Here is a 21340-nt window from a genome sequence, read left to right as displayed (position 1 = left end):
AACTTGGAACTTCCACAGCAGCTCCTCAGTTGAGATCGGTCACTGTCCCCAAGGGGAAACTCTGGCATCTGCTCTCTCTGGGCCTAGATACCCCGCTGGGGTTCGCAGGACCAGGCTCAGACACTTCCTGGAGAAGCAGGAGCAGGACGGAGGCCACAGGCTAACACCAGTGCAGGAGAAAGCTGTAATGTGCAGCGACTCCAGCACACGAGAGGGGAGAACAAACGAGCTTTCTGTACAGCTCCTGGGATGTCAAACAGCTCTGCACACTTGCCCTATTCCCCCGCCCCGCCCCCTCCAGGCAAGAAAACAAAGAAGGTCGTGTGAACAGGGCTGTGATGAAAATAATGCCGCTGCATTTCTACCTTCTTCTGGGCTTGGAAACACAAACTCAAACCCTCGAGGGCTCAGTGCTGGCTGAGCACAGTCTACGGTTACACCAGCCCCTGTGTTTGTTGAGTGCCTGCTACAGATTCAGCTCTAGGCTAGATAGAGGTGGTGGGAACACTAAGAAGGATAAACCTTGACCTCTGTCTAAACGGGGCCCTCCGCCTGGCTCAGAATACAGAATGAACCTTCAGGAAATCTACTTCAGAACAATTATGTATGGGGTAGTAACAAACTGAGTCAGCCACACCCTTCAGTTTCATCTTTCAGCCGCTTATCCCTGAACCTGTATCAGACAGCTACAGGAAAGATGTGGCTTAGACACTGGCCTTGAAGCTCTTACCTTGCAAGGAGGAAATGAAGATGGTGACAAAAATGGAAACAAAACACGTTAGAGATAAACACCATCTCCCCTCAGTGTGACCGATACCAATGACTAGTAAAACTTTAATGGTCAGCTTAGACTTTTGTCCATCCCCTGCTTGCTACTCTGGGCTCACCCACTGCTTCCCTATCAGAACCTGCCATCCAGTTTCTGGGGGACCCACCTCCACAAACACAACTTTCATTTTTCCTGTCTATTTGGGGTGGCTCAAGTCCACACTCACTGCTCAGCCTATTCAAATCCCACCCATTCTTCGCTAAGCTCCCACCTCCCAAAATCTTTCCTGGCTGTTCCAGCCCACAGAGGCAGCCACGTTCCAAATCAGTACCATGTGGATTGTCTGCAAGTCCTTTTCACTGCACTGTGTTCTGACAGCTCTTGAATTCCTGCCAAGGAAGATACTCTCATGGGCTGTTTTGTGTGTGTGTGCCTCCACAACCTCTCTATAAGTTCCTAGAAAGCATAAACTGTATCTCTGCACTCACTCCCCCTCCACCCTTCCCTATGCCCATCTTCTACCCAATCGATGTTTTGATGGGTATTTCATAGAAACGTGGCATTTTCAAGTTGAGGAGGGGTGGAAATGGGACTAGGAGCTAGAGAAGAAGAGAAATTTGATTAATGTCACAGAATAAAACCAGAATAGAGACCCTGGGAACCAGGTGAAACTAGAACTCATTTGAACATTTATTGGGCACCTACCATGTGCCTATCACTGGGTAAGACACTACGAGATGAAATAGAATGACCTCCAGAGCCTATGACCAGAAAGCTCACTGGACTTCAAGTGGCCTTAGGGTAGCTCTTTGATAAGGAGTGGTGCCAAAGAGGATGGAAGCACACTCACAGGCAAATAATGGCAACTAGAGAATCCATAACATACTGTGGGAACATAGAACAAGAGCACCCAACCTTGCCTGCTGTCCACATGCCTGCAGCCATCAGGATAGGCTTCTGGAAGGAAGCAGAACTTGGGAATGGGTAGAAGTGGAGCAGGGCTCCATATAAGGGTGAGACACAGACGACACAGGGGAGGCATGCCAGAAGGTGGTCACTGCAACAGAAAGGGAACCTAGAAGCCAGAAAGGAATTAGTGGAACCACGGCATCTTCCATTCCCTGCTCAACCTACATCAAGCCTTAGACAGGGGCCCTTTAATTGGCTTTCAGCTGATATATCACTGGTTCAGGCAGACAGAGCTTTTTACCCAGCCATCTCCATAGCTTACTATGTTTCTCAAGTACCATTCTGAAAGAAATGATCTTTTATTTCCTTCAAACTTTAAACTTTTATTTTGTATTGAGATAAAGCCAATTAATGGGCTTCCCTGGTGGTTCAGCTGATAAAGAATTTGCCTGCAATGCAGGAGACCTGGGTTTGATCCTTGGGTTGGGAAGATCCCCTGGAGAAAGGAACAGCTACCCACTCCAGTATTCTGGCCTGGAAAATTCCCTGGACTGTATAGTCCATGGGGTCACAAAGAGTTGGACATGACTGAGCAACTCTAACTTTCACTTTTCACATAGCCAGTTAATAATGTTGTGATAGTTTCAGGCTAACAGTAAAGGGACTCAGCCATCCATATACACGTATCCATTCTTCCCCAAACCCCTCTTCCATCCAGGCTGCCACATAACATTGAGCAGAGTTCCCTGTGCTACACAGTAGGTCCTTGTTTGTTATCCATTTTGAAAATAGCAGCATGTAGATGACCTTCCCAAACTCCCTAACTATACCTTTCCCTCCAGCAACCATAAGTTCATTTTCTAGTCTGTGAGTCTTTTTCTGTTTTGTAAGTAAGTTGAAAGAAGTAACCTTGGATCCAGGTGTACAGTCTACACAAATTGTTGCTGCTGCTGCTAAGTCGCCTCAGTCGTGTCCAACTCTGTGCGACCCCATAGACGGCAGCCCGCCAGGCTCCCCCGTCCCTGGGATTTTCCAGGCAAGGACACTGGAGTGGGTTGCCATTTCCTTCTCCAATGCATGAAAGTGAAAAGTGAAAGTGAAGTCACTCAGTCGTGCCTGACTCCTAGCAACCCCATGGGCTGCAGCCCCCCAGGCTCCTCCGTCCATGGGAGTTTCCAGGCAAGAGTACTGGAGTGGGTTGCCATAGGACACTTCAAAAAATATAAATCGACAGAGCCCCACCCCAGACCTTCTAGATCTAAATCCCTGGCATGTACACATGTGTGCTTGTTTTAAACCTCCTCTGTGATTCAGATGTACTGCCCAAGATGACAATCATGGTACTACATTCTTCAGTCATAATCTCATCCAATCCTCTAGAGTCAGGAGAGATGGAAGTTCAAATCCTGGGCTGATAAGGCAGGTGGTATGTTCTCCACTTGAAAGGTGAGAAAACCAAGGCTCAGAGAGGTAAAGCCACTTGCCCAAGGTCACACAGGCAGTGAATAGTAAAACTGGGACTTGTACCCAGGTTTGACTTCTGAGTCTGAGACACAAATTTTTTTTTAAATTTTCTTTCGGGGTTGGGGGTGGCGGAGGGGCCATGCTACTACACAGCATGTGGGACCATAGTTCCTCAACTAGGGATCAAATCCACACCTCTTGCACTGGAAGACAGAGTCTTAACCACTGACTGCCAAGGAAGTCCCCCAAGAAACAAATTTTTGACTGTGCATTGGAGGGGGGTGGTTCAGCTGCCCTGGAGATGGTCCAGCCACAGGCCCTCCTGGAGGGTAACAGCACAGAGAACCAGGGGCATTGTGGCTGGAGGGGAGGGTGGAGCCAAACCGGCTTAGCCAGGGCCTCAACATGCTTCCTGACCAGCAGGGAGCTGAAATCTCAGAGACATGTGTGGACCCCAGGAAGGCTCTTATATCAGGGCTCAGCTGAGACATCAGAAAGAATTTCATAATCGCAAACTGTGGAAACACTGCTGACTTAGCTGAGTCCAAAGGTGTGTTCTACAATCTCTTTACAAAATCTTTTCAAGATTGCTACCTAGACCTGTGTTTACAAAGCCCTGTGCACACACAGCCTTACCTCCACTCCAACTGACCTCCCTGCTCTCAAGAGGAGGGGTTGGGCCTTTGTGCCTCTGTTTCCTTTTCTGTAAAATGGGGCAGTGACCTGCCCACCTGCCTACCTACCCCAACGTGGTGGCTCATGATCAAATGACGTAACAGAGGAGAAGCTGCCTGACCCAGCTCCCCGCTATGAGCTCTTCAAAACAATGGACCACTGGGCTTCAAGCATCATCCTGCCCATATCTGCAACCATTTGCTGGGCACTTCCCACATGTCAGGATATGCCCCTTATATCTGTGCCAGGGAACAGGAAAACTGTCATTATGAAAGCTGCTCAGAATTGTTACCCGTAGTAAGAAAGACAAAAGACTCCGTCATGGGGAGGGGGGTTGGTCAGAGATGGCTTTTTGTATGGGAAGAACTTTAAAGGGTCTTTGATTCTAGAAAAGAGATGCCCAAGGGCCTTTCAGGGAGAGGTTGTAACAAGAGTCTAAACTTCCTACATGTGAAAGAACAGGGGATCTCTTTTAAGGGGTAAGTATAAAGGACAGTAGCAGACTTGGGGCTGAGGTCCTGGAAGACCCCAGCATCGTGGCAGAGGTCAGGAGTCAGAGGAGCAGAGGTGTCTGTTACCCGTCTTTTAAGGTGTTTCCTTTTCTGTGCAAAAATGCCTCTCACTACCCTTACACCTTCCGTGAAACTCAGTTTACCCGGCGACCAGTCTCAGGGGCAAGGCAGGCCCTTGGAAACCGACCTGAGCCCATGCCTGAGACAGGGTCACAGAGGAAGTGCTGGTTTGTCTTGAAGGAGGAAGGGGTCTGTGAGTCCAAGGTCCTGAGGCATCAAGGAGGGTGTGAGCACTCCCTGGAGAGACCCAGAAATGCTGGGTCAGGAACAGGATTTCCTGTTGCCCTGGAATGGAATGCTCATTATTCTTATTTGGACAGTAAAAGAGATGATCCCAGGAGGCTGGAAAACAGCCCCACGAAACAGGGACCATCTCAGGACAAAGAAACGGAGCCCAGCAGAGTGAAGCTGCCCAAGGTCCAGCGGGTCACAGCAGCAAAGCCAGGCTCACACCTGGGCCTGGGAGCTAGGGCTCGTCAGCCTCCTGCTCGAGGCCCGTCCTCCTACTGGGGCCCTCCGCTGCCTCTTGGCCACGCTTCTTGCCCCTGCCCTGTCTCCTCCAAAAGACCAGTAGGAGTGCATTCCCTGGTGGTCCAGTGGCTAAGACTCCATGCTCCCAATGCACAGGGCCTGGGTTCGATCTCTGGTCAGGAAATTAGATCCCACAGGTTGCATGCCACAACTAAGACCCAGAACAGCCAAATAAAAATAAATAAATAAATAAATAACGGGTGGGAGCAATTCATCCTAGAACAAGCCTGCAGACCCTCAGGAGCCAAGTTCTCCTCTTTAGCTGGTGGGCCCTGAGCCCAGGGTGACAAATGAACCTCACCTCCAGAAGGGGAGGATAATTCATCACACTCTGGGCCCTGTGGCCAGGCCACCAGGGGCCAGCACGTCAGGATCCAAGAATACAGTTTTGAGGCTTAGATGTTGGCAGCAGGGGATGGGGTTGGGTAGGGAAGCAGGGCCAGCCATGGACATGGATGAAACAGGGACCACTGGGCTCTCAGCAGATTCCGCTGAAAACCAGCGAAAGCACTAAACAACAGTACCACCTCCTCCCCTGTTCTCTGGAGGGGACCCGAGGGTCACAGGCAAAAAGAAAACCCTAGGCATCTTGGTGCCTCACAGAGAGCACTGGGCCAGAAGTCAGAAGTCATGGGCTTGAATCCCAGCTCTGACGCTTCCCGCAGCAGGCTAGTTAGCTTCTCCACGCTTCAGTTTCCTCACCTGCAAAATGGGAGAAACACCTGCCACCCTGTAGGGCTGCAAGAGGGCTAAACTAGGTAATGTCCCATGACCAGAGCAGCACCTGCTCTAGAGAGGATGCACGGTCCCCAGCACCCAGAGCACGCTTCCCTTCTCCCACCCCAGCACTTCCTGCGGGAAAGGACAGGACAGGACTCCGGGGCGTGGACAGTGGTTCTGAAACTGGGCTTCCAGGAGGCTCCTCTCAGGCTGTGAGACAGAGGGCAGGGAAGGAAGGCAGGCGACCTCTGTTCTCTTCTTCCTCCTCTCTGGTTACTGCACCTTCACTTTGATGTGTTTCTATTTTGCCCTTTACCCCAGAAGAAGCCACTTTTTTAAAGTTTTGCTGCTTAAATAGTAAACGACTCTGGAGTAGGTCAGGAGCAGACATACTTTTCCCACAAGGGGCCTGACTATAAATATTTTAGGCATTGAGGGTCAAGAATGAAAATCAAGGATATTATATAACAAAGAAGAAAATGAAATTTCCATAAAATTTAAATTGATGAAACTCAACATATGGTAAGAATTGAGTTTATACAATTTTGTTTTCTAATATAGGTCTTCCAATGGGAAGAATGAAAATTGGTGGGGGGTGGGAGGGTAACATTTTGTTTAATTAGGGTCCAATGTTAGCGTCCAACCAACAAATTTATTGGAACTGCTCATCTGTAAAACCCATTCTTAGCTCCAGGGCCACTCAAAATAGGTGGCAAACTAGATTTGGCTGTAGGGCTGTCCTAGCCATTCGCCCCCTGGACTCCACAAGGTAAGAGACCTTACAGGGTACAGCGGGCTCTAACACCTGTTGAAGACTGCTCTGGGGGCTGGAGGAATCTCCACAAGAGAGACTCTCAGGCTGCTGCGTCTTCTCTGTGGGAGGCCCTCACATGACTTCTCACCTGCTCTGCCAGAGCCCTGGTGCTTTACTGAGCTGATGGTTATCTGAGGCCCTAACTCCTACCGCTGGCCTCGGCTCTTACCCCTCAGCTTGATCTCCCCAGCAATGGAGAGTACAGGGAAACCAAACTCTCTCCTTTGCCCTCAAAACACACCTCTCCCCAGGCACTGCCTCTCCCGACAGCATCTCTCAGAAAGCTTTCTTACAGAACCATTGCAGCCGGCTTCTAATAGTAGAGACAGGGACTTCCCTGGTGATCCAGCAGCTAAGACTTCATGATCCCAATGCAGGGGGCCCAAGTTCAATCCCTGCTCAGGGAACTTGATCCCACATGGTGCAACTAAAAGATTCCACATGCTGCAACTGAGACTTGGCACAGCTAGTTAGCTAGCTAGCTAAATAAGTAAGTAAATAAATAAATAAATGTAGAGACAAAGAAGAAGAACACTTTGCTGGAGTTCTGGGCCCCCCCAAAGACCTTGAATCCCCTCTACTTCTGGGGGAAGGAAGGTAACACCATCAGCCTCCAGGGGAGACCTCTGTCTCTGGCCCTGATGGGGCCTATTTTCATCACTTATAAAACACATTTTATAAGTCACATTTGCCTTGCCCACCTTGTGTTGCTATCAGAACATCAAATTATCTATGAAAATAAAATAAAAACACCATAAAAAAAGTTAAAGTAGCAAAGAGAACAAGATCTGGCATGAAGGGAAAAGCACAGAAGACTTCAACCACTTTAAATTCTTCCACAGTGAAAACATTAAGCATCTTCACAAAACTCTTAAGCTACTGAAAATACCCCGAAACAATGAAAGAGTATTGGCAAAGCCAGAAGGAAATATGCTGGTGACCTAGTAAATCGGTTCAGTATTTCTAGTTTCAACTACTATCAATCAGCCACAACCTTTGACCTGGTATTCTACCCTTGGGAATAGGCTTGGCAAAAATAATGCAGAGAGAGGAAATTCAACAAATACACTCATAGAAACACTTATTTTTAGTTGTGAAAAACAATAGGGTGAGTTAAGTAAATGGGGGATGTTTATATAGCAGAGTAATATGAAGTTAGTGAAAATATGTGGACTGTATCTATCTGTTCTAAAGAGCCAGTATTCTTCCAAATTATCTTGTCATAAAAGTCAAAGCAAAGCTGAAGAACTCTTCCAGATTAAAGAATGCTAAAGTGATAATGGCAAGGAGATGCAATACATGATTGCCACCGGAGCTTATTCCACAGAGAGAAAAACTGCTTTAAGTGGGAAAATTGACAACACTGGAACAAGGATGATAGTTTAGACAAAAACATTATATTGGAGTGAAATGTTCTGATCCTGAAAGCTGTACTATGGTTATTAAAGAGAAGGCCCATGTCCTTCAGAGACGCATAATGAAGAATAAAAGATAAAGAGGTATGATGTCCATATTCAATTCTCAAATGGCTCAGAAACAATGGGCGGGTAGGCAGACAGACAAAAAGAAAGAAGGGAAGAAGGAAAGGAGGCAGGAAGGAAGGAGATGAGGGGAGAGGAACAGGACGAGGAGTAGAGAGTCGGGGAGAAAGGAGAGAGTGAGAGAGGAGGTGACAAAATGTTAAAAAAGGATATAGGGGAGTTCTGTTATCCTGAAAATGTTTCTATCAAAGCTGAAATAATTTCAAAACAAAGAAATTTTTAGTCTATATGGACTCTGGATACATGTAAAGGTATCCATAAATCAAAAGAACCCAACAAATCAAAAAAGAACCCAACACAAGATGTACATTCTGACAATAAATAAGCAGAAAGGAAAGCATATCCCGTAGATACAGGTATATGATGGTTTCAGTTATCTCCACACAGAACCTCCCTCCAGCTCTTACAGCTTTCCCATGCAGACCAGCTCAATGAGCGCACTCCCTCCATGGGCTAGCTTCTGAGTGAAGCCCGAGCAATGCAGCCACTTTGTTTGAGTGGCTTTGTGCTTTGTTTGCCTGACAATGAGTGATAAACGCACCTCCCTCTCTCCTCCAGGGCCTCTGTCATCCAGGGCCCCTGCAGTTGCCTGTCCTCCTGGCAGCCACAGCCCTTCAGCCCTCTCCACGTGCTTTCCTGCCCAAGCCTGGACCTGCTGCCTCTCAGTCTTTGGCAGAGCCCTGACCTCGAGGTGGTTATGCATCATCTTCAGAATGAGACCATGTAAAGCTGCCCCACCTAGGGTGGTGGCTTCCTCCACTGAACACTTGGCACAAGGTTGGGGTCCCTCTATTCGCTCATAGCCTGTTCCAACCTTTCATTTTGCTTTTCAATTTTTTTAATATTTATTTATGTGGCTGCACCAGGTCATAGTTATGGCATGTGGAATCTGGGCTTCCAGGGTGGCTCAGCTGTAAAGAACCTGCCTGCAATGCAGGAGACGCATGAGATGCAGGTTCAATCCCTGGGTTGGGAAGATCCCCTTGAGGAGAAGATGGCAACCCACTCTAGTATTCTTGCCTGGAGAATCCCGTGGACAGAGGAGCCTGGTGGGCTACTGTCCATAGGGTCACACAGAGTCAGGCATGACTTAAGTGACTGAGCACGCATGCACACCCATGGAATCTTTAGTTGCAACATGTGGAATCTTTCAGTTGTAGCACATGGGATCTAGTTCCCTGATGAGGGATCGAATCTGAGCCCCCTGCATTGGGAGTGTGGAGTCTTAGCCACTGGACCACCAGGTAAGTTCCCATTTCATTAGCTTTTGAGGAAAGTATCTCTGTGTCCCCTAATCTCTTATGAGGCATGGCCTGAGCCCTAAATCTCCACCACCCATCACAGTGCCCAGCACACAGTGGGTATCTGGGGAGAATCTTTGGACTATGACAATGACCTATAATACAGATGTGCACATACTCATCCACACACACTCACTCCTCTTTTGGAAACCACTGGCTTGTTATGGCCCAAAAGATTTCCTCACCGCTAACACCAAGCTGAGAATTTCCTGGGACCAGCACAGCATGCTCAGTGCGAGCAGTAAGAAAGTTTTTTGGCATGAGTGACCAGTTGCCACTGTAAAAGTTCTCTGAGCCTCAGTTTTCACATCTGTAAAATGGGAGTGTGATCCAATTCATATTGTTCTGGAAGATGAGAAGTACTTGGCACAGAAACTGACATGAAGGCATTAGACTCTTAACTTAGGGTGGTCTCTTTCACTTTCCTAGCAGCAGGAAACCTAAGCATGTGTGTGATCAGAGGCACCAGAACCCCGTGCCAGGGCTTTAGACGGGGCTCCGACCAGAGAAATTTCTGGCTTTTATTTCCGAATTTCTCTGAGATTTGCTGTGCTGCATGAAGTGGAATTTTCCACTTGGCTTCTCCTTGATAATGTAGGTCGTCTGTATTTCTTGAGCTAATTACCTAACATTTTGGCAGCTGAATTTCTTCATCTGTCAAATGGGAATAGGAACTACCTTACAAGGTGCTATGAGGGTTAAATACAACAATGTGTATCCACTTCTATATACAAAATAGATAAACAACAAAGTCCTACTGCATAGCACAGGGAGGTAGATTCAATACCTTATAATAGCCTACAATGGAAAGAGCCTGAAAAAGAGTATATATATGGCAAAGAGTCGGACACGACCACACAAGTATGCAAAGCATGGCATATATATTTTATGCTGGAGCACAGTACTTTCTGATTCTATGAATTTGACTTTTATAGGTATCTCGTATAAGTAGAATCAAACAGTATTTGAGACACCATCTGATCTTGACCTTGAAGGAAAGGTTTAATTTTTCCTCCAAGAGTGAGGGAAGACCGAGAGCAGAAGAAGTCACAGAAGATGTGGGGACTCCTGGCCTCCGCACGGTACGGTCGGGGCGCTCAGAATAGGAGAGCAGATGTGGCCCTGCCTTCAGAGTTGATAGCTCAGTACAAACACTTGACAGATATGCCTAATCTCCTCTCTGGGACCCCAGGGCCTGAGCGCTGCTCCAGCTCCCCTTGGTCTCTGCAACCCGCCCCCAGGAGCTTAGCACTTGGGGGAATGTTAACTCTGGGCCTCAAGCAGACACAAAAGAGGAGAGGATGTGTGGGCGTGAGAAATAGCCAGGGACAGATTAGAAGGTAAGACTCAGAAATAAAAATAGTTACTGGTTAAGGCTGCTAATCTTGCATGGGCTTAAACTGGTCTCCTTATATGTTTTATTGTTTTTTTAAAAAGCTTTCATCCAAAATAAATCTCATAGATCTATATACACTGTTATAAAAAGATACTCAGTGTATTTCATTAAGTGAGAAAGGCAAGTTGTAGATTGTTCTGGTCGTGTGACCCCATCCGGGTCAACATACACTTGCTTTACTTAAAGTTTGGAAAGACAGCAGAAGATAATTACCATCAAAGTCTGCCTGTGGATGTGAGACTTGGAGGGAGGGTAGATGGAGGTTTACTCTAACTTTCCACAACTTTATGACATATACCATGCATTACCTCTACAATAATTTTTTTTAATTTAAAAAGATATAAAAGGTACTTCCCTGGGGGTCCAATGGTTAAGACTTCACCTTTCAATGAGTGGGGTGAAGTTTCCATCCCTGGTCAGGGAACTAAGATCCCACAGGCATTGTGGCCAAAAAACCAAAACATACATAGAAACAGCATTGTAACAAATTCAATAAGGATTTTTAAAAACAGTACACATCAAGAAAAAAAATCTTTTGTAAAAAAAAAAAAAAGAGGAAATAATAAAAGCCCCTTTGCCTCCGAGTTCATCTTGGAAACCCTTTTCCCAAAGACAGAGACAGGTAAATACAAATACCTATTATTTTTTACATATATATATAGTTTTATGGCTAGACTGAGCTTGAGAACCCAGCCTGGGTACACCTGAGCTCTAGTATTTCCTGGAGGTTTTTCTTTCTCTCCTAAAAGAAGATGCCCTAGCTAGCTAAGATGCACGTGGGGTGGGTGATTTTAACCATAGAGGATCTCATCAGGAGACTCAAGTCCAGCAGGCAGCTTTCCCTGCTCATCTTAGGGTATTGCTCAGCCGGTTACAAAGGATGAGGCTTCAGAGGAGTGGCTCCTTGTGTAGCCCCAGGCTCCTGTCCCTATGAAAGGGGACCCTACAGGTTAAGTGCCTGGCACCATGCCTGGCACACACAAACCTCCTGTAAATATCAGGGCTCTGGCCACTCTCTTCACCAGGGGAGTCAGGGAGGGAATGATGGGATGAGTGGAGTACTGGGGAGGTAGGCTCCCTGAGAGAGGTGAGGGCTGTAGATAAAAGTTGAATTTATTTACACATAGAGAGGTTTCCCTCTGTTTTGTTTAAACTAGCACAGTGGAATTGAAAATCTTCTCTAAGCTTCACCTCCTGCACTGCTGGCTCTGTGACTTTGGACAAATCACCTCCCCACTCTGGGTCTCACTTTCCTTGTTTATAAAATGGAGATCTGCACTAAATTCTTGTTGAGATTCAGTTCAACAGTAACATTTTATGATTTTATGTTCATGCAATAATAATGGGTTGGCCAAAAAAGTTCATTTGGGTTTTTCTGTAACATCTTACAAAGAACACAGAAGAACTTTTCGGCCAACTCAATGCAATAAAGCAAGAAAAGTAATATGAGCATAGGAAAGAAGAAACCATTGATCATTTTATGCTGGTTACATTAAATTACCTTGTACCCTTAGACACACAGTAGTCATCACTGGCCCTATCCATCAGCGCCCTTTCCCAGGGAACATCAATCCTTCCCAAATACTTTCCCTTCTGACTCTGCTACCTGTCCCCAAGGTCAAACAAAAAAGACTATCCTACCAAATAATGCCCCCCTTCCCCAAAGCATTCAAATTAAAGAAAAAATAAGTTTGTGTTTTGTGGGTCCTTATAGTATGGTGGCCAGAGCTCTAGAGGAGTCACATCATCAGTCCCCACCCTTGTCTATCACCCGTTCAACATGTGACCTTGGACAAGCCACTTCCCCTCTCTACTCTTAGCCTCATCTATCAGACAAGGGGTTAGATGGGTTTCTCTTTATGAGCCCCGCTCCACCCTACAGTGGCTACCCAGGCCGGGAGAGGCCAGAAACTACAGGCCAGCATTTCTCCAACTGTTCCCAGAAACAGCCAGCCACCTCTAGCATCCCCAGTAGGCTGGTGCCAAAATGTGAGCCAGAAAATCAAGTGAGGTGTGCAGAGCCAGGCGGGCCCCAGCCGTGCCCAGGACTCTCAGGCCAGGACACGGTTCCCAGATCCAAAGCTGGATTCTGCAGCTTTTCTCACAGATGTTCTCTTATTTTTAAGATAAGGGCATACATCTGCCTAGTCTTAGGAACTTTGCCAGGATGGGAGTGGGATAAGGGGAGCCGAGCTTTTGATCTGGTTCCAAATAGGAAAAGGAGTACGTCAAGGCTGTATATTGTCACCCTGCTTATTTAACTAATATGCAGAGTACATCATGAGAAATGCTGGACTGGAAGAAACACAAGCTGGAATCAAGATTGCTGGGAGAAATATCAATAACCTCAGATATGCAGATAACACCACCCTTATGGCAGAAAGTGAAGAGGAACTAAAAAGCCTCTTGATGAAACTAAAAGAGGAGAGTGAAAAAGTTGGCTTAAAGCTCAACTTTCAGAAAACGAAGATCATGGTATCTGGTCCCATCACTTCATGGGAAATAGATGGGGAAACAGTGGAAACAGTGTCAGACTTTTTTTGGGGGGCTCCAAAATCACTGCAGATGGTGACTGCAGCCGTGAAATTAAAAGACACTTAATCCTTGGAAGGAAAGTTAGGACCAACCTAGATAGTATATTCAAAAGCAGAGACATTACTTTGCCGACTAAGGTCCGTCTAGACAAGGCTATGGTTTTTCCTGTGGTCATGTATGGATGTGAGAGTTGGACTGTGAAGAAGGCTGAGCGCTGAAGAATTGATGCTTTTGAACTGTGGTGTTGGAGAAGACTCTTGAGAGTCCCTTGGACTGCAAGGAGATCCAACCAGTCCATTCTGAAGGAGATCAGCCCTGGGATTTCTTTGGAAGGAATGATGCTGAAGCTGAAGCTCCAGTACTTTGGCCACCTCATGCAAAGAGTTGACTCATTGGAAAAGACTCTGATGCTGGGAGGGATTGGGGGCAGGAGGAGAAGGGGACGACAGAGGATGAGATGGCTGGATGGCATCACTGACTCAATGGATGTGAGTCTGAGTGAACTCCGGGAGTTGGTGATGGACAGGGAGGCCTGGCGTGCTGCGATTCATGGGGTCGCAAAGAGTCGGACACAACTGAGCGACTGAACTGAACTGAGCTTTTGATCTGGTCAAGCCAAACTTGCCAGAATCCCAGCTCCTTTTCCTCAGAAGGGAACAGAATTGGTCTCAGTGGCTGTGGGAAGCAGAAACACAATGACCTGGGGATGAGTCAAACAATAATAGCAATAATCATTCTTCTTATTTGCCCAGCAGTTTATGTCTTTATCACAGTGGATCCTCACCTGCATGTGTGAAGTAGGTGATATAGATGCTATCACCCCAGGTTACAGATGAGGGGGACTGAGTTCCAGACTGGATACCAGAGTGCTATGGGTCTCGTGGCTGATACACACCCAGACTAACCTTCCAAAGGCATCCGAAACATGCAGTTCAGGGGCCAGACGAGGGCAGGGAGTGCAGTTAAAGATTCCTTGTTAAAACGTGGCTTCAGTTCAGATACATGTACGTACGGGAAAATGTGCATATACAAGAATGGCCTGACCTGTATGCGTGAAATGAACACATCAGTGAAATAGGCACCTGGATCAAGAAACACAACAATGTCCTCCCCACAGAAGTCCCTCTCATGCCCCCTTTCAGCCACTATTCCCTCACTATTAGAATCACTAATAGAATCACTATTCTGATTTCTAGCATCAGGGATTCATTCTGCCTGTCTTGAACTTGACACCAATGGGATGATATAGTATGACTCTTCTGAGTCTGCCTTCCTTCATTCAACATGATATTTGTGAACTCCACCTGTCATTACAGGTAAAAAACGAAAAGTAACTCTCACTCATTTACATTTTTGCATGCTGCTGCTGCTGCTAAGTCGCTTCAGTTGTGTCCGACTCTGTGCAACCCCATAGACGGCAGCCCACCAGGCTCCCCCGTCCCTGGGATTCTCCAGACAAGAACACTGAAGTGGGTTGCCATTTCCTTCTCCAATGCATGAAAGTGAAGTCGCTCAGACATGTCTGACTCTTCGCGACCCCACGGACTGCAGCCTACCAGGCTCTTCCATACATGGGATTTTCCAGGCAAGAGTACTGGAGTGGGCTGCCATTGCCTTCTCCAAGTCATTTTTGCATAGTATGGACTTAATGAGGGGCTAACCCTAAATATTCGCTGGAGGGACTGATGCTGAAGCTGAAGCTCCAGTTTTTGGTCATCTAATGCAAGTGGATGACTCATTGGAAAAATCCCTGATGCTGGGAAAGATTGAAGGCAGAGGGAGATGAGGGCATCAGAAGATGAGATGACTGGATGGCATCCCTGATGCAATGGACATGAACGTGGGCAAACTCCGGGAGATGGTGAGGGACAGGGAGGCCTGGCGTGCTGCAGTCCATGGGGCTGCAAAGAGTCAGACACAGCTGAGCAACTGAACAACAACAAAAATCAGTGAGACAGCCCTGAATCTAGGCAAGGGTAGAGAGCCGAAGAAGGTTTACACACGGCTCCTCCCAAATGTAAGAACAAGCCCTACTGCTCTTCCTCCTGGAAGACCCCCACTGTCCTCCCAGGGGGTCCGGAGGTGGGAGGCGGGGTCTTGACACCCAAACCTAAAGGCAGTTTAAGTTCAAAGGCAGAGGCTCTACTAGGTGTTCACTCAACACCTAGGTGTTCACTCAACACCTAGTACCCAGCTCTGTGAGGAACCCTGCAGACTCAGCATCCCATTTCATCCCTACAATCATGAAGTAGCTACTGTTACTATTTCTACCTTATGGGTTAAAAAAACAAAAACCGAGAAACTCAGGGTCAGAGAGGTCAAGTAAGTTGTCCTAAGGTTGCACAGCTAGGACGCACACAAACCTCAAACTGTCTATGTTGGCAGGAAGCTTGCAGACTGGCCTCTAATTGTATATCCAGCCTCAGCTAGCACTGCCTGTCCCCAGCTCATGTTCCATGGCCACACAGGCCTCCAGCCAGCAACTCAGGGCCCAGGTTCTCCCCACCTCAGGGCCTGTGTCCAGGCTGCTTTCCCTGCCTGCACACTTATCTTCTGCCACTTCCTCAGACCAGCCTCCCCTGCCCACCCAGTCCCAGCTATGCCCCTCATTCTCGGTGTGTCCCACGCTCTCCTTTCATAGCCCACCAGGCACTCTGGAGTGATGTGTCCTTTTGCAACCCCTCCATCAGGTGTTCAATGTCTTCCTCCACAAACAGAACACAAGCCACTGGGGGAAAGGAATGTCTATTTTGTCACTGCTTCAGACAATGCCTGGCACACAGTGAGCCCATGAAGAAGAGGGGAAGAAAGACAGATAGGGCTACCCTCTCTGAAGGCAGCTCTAGTTCCAGCCTGTTTACGGCCCCAGGCAAGACCCTTCCTCTCTCTGAGCCTCCGTTTCCTCAACGGTCAGATGAGGGGCTTGGAAGAAAGACCTCTATAGGCCTTCCATCTCACCTGACCTCTAGACCACAAATCCTAGGACAGCAAGCCAAGAGAAGTGCCTTAGGCCTCTGCTGTCTTTCACGTGCCCTGTGTCCAGCTGGCATCTAAGGAAAGTTTCAGGTTGTGTGTGGGGTAGGGGGCAGTGGTTCTCCAAGGCTCCCCAGGCCGTGAGGTACATGTGGCCTTCACATCCTGTTGTACATAGAGGACCCAGAAACATGAGGTCTCTCCCAGTTTTAATATCTCTGATGTACAGAGTCAGGGAGAGACAGAACTAAGAAGTAGTCCAGTGGTTTAAGTCTTTGAGCTTCCGATGTAGGGGTATGAAAAGTTATGATAAACCTAGACAGCTTAATATGCAGAGACATCATATTAAAATGTCTGCATATTAAAAAGCAGAGACATCACTTTGCCAACAAACATCTGTATAGTCAAAACTATGGTTTTTCTAGTAGTCATGTATGGATATGAGAGTTGAAGAAAGCTGAGTACTGAAGAACTGACACTTTCAGATAGTGGTGTTAGAGAAGACTCTTGAGAGTCACTTGGACTGCAAGGAGATCAAACCAGTCAATCCTAAAGGAAATCAATTCTGAATATTCACTGGAAGGACTGATGCTGAGGCTGAAGCTCCAATATTTGGGCCACCTGATGTGAAGAGCCAACTGACTGGAAAAGATACTGATCCTGGCTTAAGACTGAAAATAGGAGGAGAAGAGGGTGACAGAGGATGAGATGGTTGGATGGTATCACTGACTCAATGGACATGAATTTGAACAACTCTGGGAGATGGTGAAGGACAGGGAAGCCAGCCTGGTGTGCTGCAGTCCATAGGGTTACAAAGAGTCGGACACAACCGGGCAACTGAACAACTAGGTGACTTCCCTCGAGGTCCAGTGGTTAAGTCTTTCAGTTTCCAACGTAGGGGGTGAGGGTTCGATCCCTGGTTAGGGAACTAAAATCCCACATGCCTTGCGGCATGCCCAAAAGTTTTGAAAATTAAATTTAAGAAACCACTGGTAGGGCCTGCCGGGGTCTGTTGCTGAGGGGCCACTTTCTCCCTGACATCACAAGTCAGGAGAAACACCCAGGTCAAAGAGAACCTCACTTCCCACTCAGAGGCAGAGTCCAGGTGACCGCCCTTCAGCCTCTCCCCAGCCCTTCCCAGATTCTGGACTGCCAGGGGCAGCGGCTCAGACGGAATGCTGAGGAATCTCCCCTTCGGGGGTCTCTGTAGATACTTGCTCCGTGACCTAGCCAGTCAGCCAGGACAAGCACTTCCTGAACCTGAAGTAAGTGCACTTTCTTTTTTCTTTTCTGGCCACGCCACGTGTCTTGCAGGATCTTAGTTCTTAGTTCCCATATCAGGAACTGAACCCAGGCCTGACAGCGAAAGTGCCAAGTCCTAACCACTGGACCGCCAGGGAACTGCCATAACTGCACTTTCCATTCTTCCCTGACTAAGGCTCCTCTGGCTTTGAAGCTTTTTCTAGTTTTTCTTCAAAAATAAAAGTACCCAGTGACCCAGTTTCTAGTTATCCATCTTAATGAAATAATCAAAAACAGGATCAGTAATTTCTGCTAAGAGATGTTCCTTGCAGCTTTAGTAATGAAAATTTTTTAAAATGGAAACTGTATATTTTTAAAAGTAGGGGGAAAAGGCTGAATAATCGAGGCATGCATGTACAAGGGAATGTAAAATTGCATTAAGATATTTAATGACATGAGGAAACCGGTATAGTACATTAAGATCTGGGATGACCCAGAGGGATGGTATGGGGAGGGAGGTGGGAGGGGGGTTCAGGATTGGGAACACATGTACACTCGTGGCAGATTCATGTTGATGTATGGCAAAACCAATACAATATTGTAAAGCAATTAGCCTCCAATTAAAATAAATAAATTTAAACTAAAAAAAAAAGATGTAACATTCAAAGCTGTAGTGGACTTCCCTGGTGGTCCAGGGGTTAAGACTCTGTGCTTCCACTACAGGGGGTGCGGGTTTGATCCCTGGTTGGGGAACTAAGATCTCAAAGGCCACATGGTATGGCCAAAATTTTTTTTTAAACTTTGGTAAAACATTAACATATATTCAATATGATCCCAATGCTTAAAATAAAAGGAAGTAAATATATACATATATTTGCAAAAAAATAAAGAAAGGTAAAAAGAAGTAAAAGAATGAGTCCTGACACAAGAGCCCTTTAAAGGGAAAGGCTCCTGTTCCCACCATGGACACAGTGAAGGCCCTGAACCCCTAGGTTTTTACTCTGCTGGGTGTGTGGAGGGATGGGGCTGGGTATACTGTGAGCGCATGTGAGTGTGCAAGAACCATGTGCATCAGAGAGCATGACAGGTGTGCAGGTACAGACTGGACTGGCCAGACCTCGGCCATATCCCTTGCTGGCTGAGCAACTTAGAGCAACTTTCTTAAACTCTTTAGAACACAGTTTCCTCATGAAAAACAAGAGTAAAAATTATTCCCGTTTCATGAATTGTTAAGAGACCCAAACTCCAGGACTGGTATTCTGTAATCATTAAAACACCACCCGAATACTAGCTTTGTTATAAATGAGAGACAAGGAAAGAGCTTCAGAAAATCTTCATTTCTCTCCAGACAGTCACGACTTTCAGATCTGAGCTTATCCCTGTCCGTTTTGTAGGTTTAGCAAACGTGAAAATGCACCCAGTAACTCAGATCCGAGGAAGCTTCACGACCAGGTTTGCGTGGCTTGTCACTCGATGCAAAGCTTTTTTCAGGAAGATGATTTCACCTTCCATTCAGGCTCTGAGTTTACAGAACAAAACCCTGAGAGCCATGGAGAATCCCAAGTGGGTTTCAGAAAAGAACCAACGGGTCAGGTCTCAGGCCAGAGCCTGGGGAGGGCTTTGGGAGCAAAGTAACAGATTAAACAAGAGTCATTTAGATCCGCCATAAGTGTCAGTTGGGTTATACTGAAAACATGGAACTCAACAATTCTAGTCCCTTCTGCTGGCAAGTCTTTATTTCCAGAGAGAAGATTACTTGCAGAGGCACCCAAGACAATGAATCACTCTTTGGATTGTTTGTAAAGATTTCCACAAGCCCCGTGACGAGCCCGTGACCTATAAGATCAACCGATCAGTGCAGCTCTCACAGCTACTTACCTCCCCAGCTCCTCCCCGATGTCATAAAAGTCCTCCACCTTCTGCTGCCTGAACGTCTCCATGTTCGGGCTCCTCATTGAGGCCTGGAGCGTACAGCCCTGAAACAGGAGAAATCCTGGGGTTAGGACAGATATGTCCATTGGTACCAGTCTGACTCTAGGCCCCAAAGTAAATGGCTAATAATTGAAGGGTAGCTCACAGCCCTCACTCCTCAAGAACAGGCTTGATCAAGCCTTTCCTCAGGACCTATGACCAGTGATGCATGGTTCTTACTTGATTTATATTAATTCAAGTTTCTTAAGGAGACAGATCTGCTCTGAACATGTTCTGAGAAAACAGAAGCCTGGGCAACTTGGGCAATTTGTTCTCATGAAATCCAGGTCTACTGAGAAAAGAGGCAGCTGTGATGCAGGGAAAAAGAACTCAGTTTTGAGTCAGAATAAGTGAAACTTCCTGGAAGAGGAAAACAAATGTTCTCACCAAAAAAAAAAAAAAAGGATAAATGTGCACGAGGTGATAAACATGTTAATTATCTAGACAAGGGGAATACTTTAAGTGAATAAGATCACCATGATGTGCGTTTTAAATATCTTACAATGTTATATGTCAATCATAATTCAATAAAGCTAAAAAAATTATTTTTAAAAAGTTTCAGTTTTGAGTCCCACTTTTGCCTAAGTCATTTAAACTGCTGGGTCTTAACTTCCTCATCTGTAAAAGGGGTTAATACTGTAAAAACCACTGCAAATCAGGATATTATTCTATGAACTACAAACTGCAGTAGAAAGGTAAGGGATTATCATGACCTCAGCTCCCTCAGAGGCTGTGCCACCCAATTTCAAGTCTGAACTGATCTGCAGTTCACTCATCACCCTAAGGGAAAGATTGGAGAGGAAGTGTGGCAAATAACAATAGGCACCAGGAGTCAGAAACCTGAGGTTCTAGCTGCAATTCTGCCCACAACTAGCTCTGTGACTTCATCTCCTGTCAGTGGGAGGCCTGTTTCCTCGTCTGTAAGTGGCGCTAACTCTGCCTGTCCAGTGCACCTTAGTGAGAACCCCAGGACAACTCTGAGCCACACATAGCATCACCACAGAAGAGACCATCTGCATCCTCCCCTGGGATCCTCCTGCCCCAGGAGGAGCCCCCTCGTCCTGGGACAGCCACATGCCACCCTGGACAGCACTGTAAGGGCAGGGCCCAGGATACAGTAAGCACAACATAAAGATAAAGCCAGCTACCCATGAATACGTATATAAAATGGACTATTAGTGAAAGTGAAGTCGCTCAGTCGTGTCCGACTCTTTGCCACCCCATGGACAGTAGCCAACCAGGCTCCTCCGTCCATGGGATTTTCCAGACAAGAATACTGGAGTGGGTTGCCATTTCCTTCTCCAGAGGATCTTCCCGACCCAAGGATTGAACCCGGGTCTCCCGCATTGTAGGCAGACGCTTTACTGTCTGAGCCACTCAGCCATAAAAAGGAATGGAACTGGGTCATTTGTAGAGACATAGATGGACCTAGAGACTGTCATACAGAGTGAAGGAAGTAAAAAAAACACATTTTGTCTATTAACACATATATGTGGAATCCGAAAAAAAATGGCAGACTATCTTATTTACAAAGCAGAAATGGAGGCAGAGAAGTAAACAACAAATACATGGATACCAAGGTGGAAGAGGGGGATGGGATTATTTGGGAGATTGGGATTGACATATATACATCATTAAGTATATGTAAAATAGCTAAGTACTGAGAACCGACTGTGTAGCATAGGGAATTCTACTCAAATGCTCTGTGGTGACCTAAGTGGGAAGGAAATCCAAAACAGAGGGGATATGTGTATACGTATAGTCGATTCACTTTGCCATACAGTAGAAACTAACACAACATTGCAAAGCAATTATACGCCAATAAAAATAAGAATAAATTTTAAAAACAGCTACCTGCAGATGCATCTTTCAAGAGTCATTAGCAAAGGGCTCTTAGAGCTCATTTTGGCTGGCACTGGCAGCTTTT

The 21340-nt window shown here is 46.5% G+C and overlaps 2 protein-coding genes across 3 annotated transcripts in view; one reads left to right on the top strand and one right to left on the bottom strand.

Moving 5' to 3' along the window:
* SNX1 (sorting nexin 1) overlaps nt 1–21340 on the top strand; it is a 587700-nt gene that overhangs the window by 473242 nt on the left and 93118 nt on the right. The window lies entirely within an intron of this gene.
* The window catches only part of DAPK2 (death associated protein kinase 2), a 187423-nt gene that overhangs the window by 159898 nt on the left and 6185 nt on the right, over nt 1–21340 (bottom strand). For both annotated transcript variants that reach the window (XM_052646187.1, XM_052646186.1), the window contains exon 2: nt 19321–19418. In XM_052646187.1, the coding sequence (XP_052502147.1) occupies nt 19321–19397 (77 nt within the window). In that variant the 5' untranslated portion in view covers nt 19398–19418. The remainder of the gene's footprint in view (nt 1–19320; nt 19419–21340) is intronic.

The sequence above is a fragment of the Budorcas taxicolor genome, chromosome 10, assembly GCF_023091745.1.
Source record: "Budorcas taxicolor isolate Tak-1 chromosome 10, Takin1.1, whole genome shotgun sequence".
NCBI lineage: Eukaryota > Metazoa > Chordata > Mammalia > Artiodactyla > Bovidae > Budorcas > Budorcas taxicolor.
This window is presented reverse-complemented; position numbering and strand designations above follow the sequence as displayed.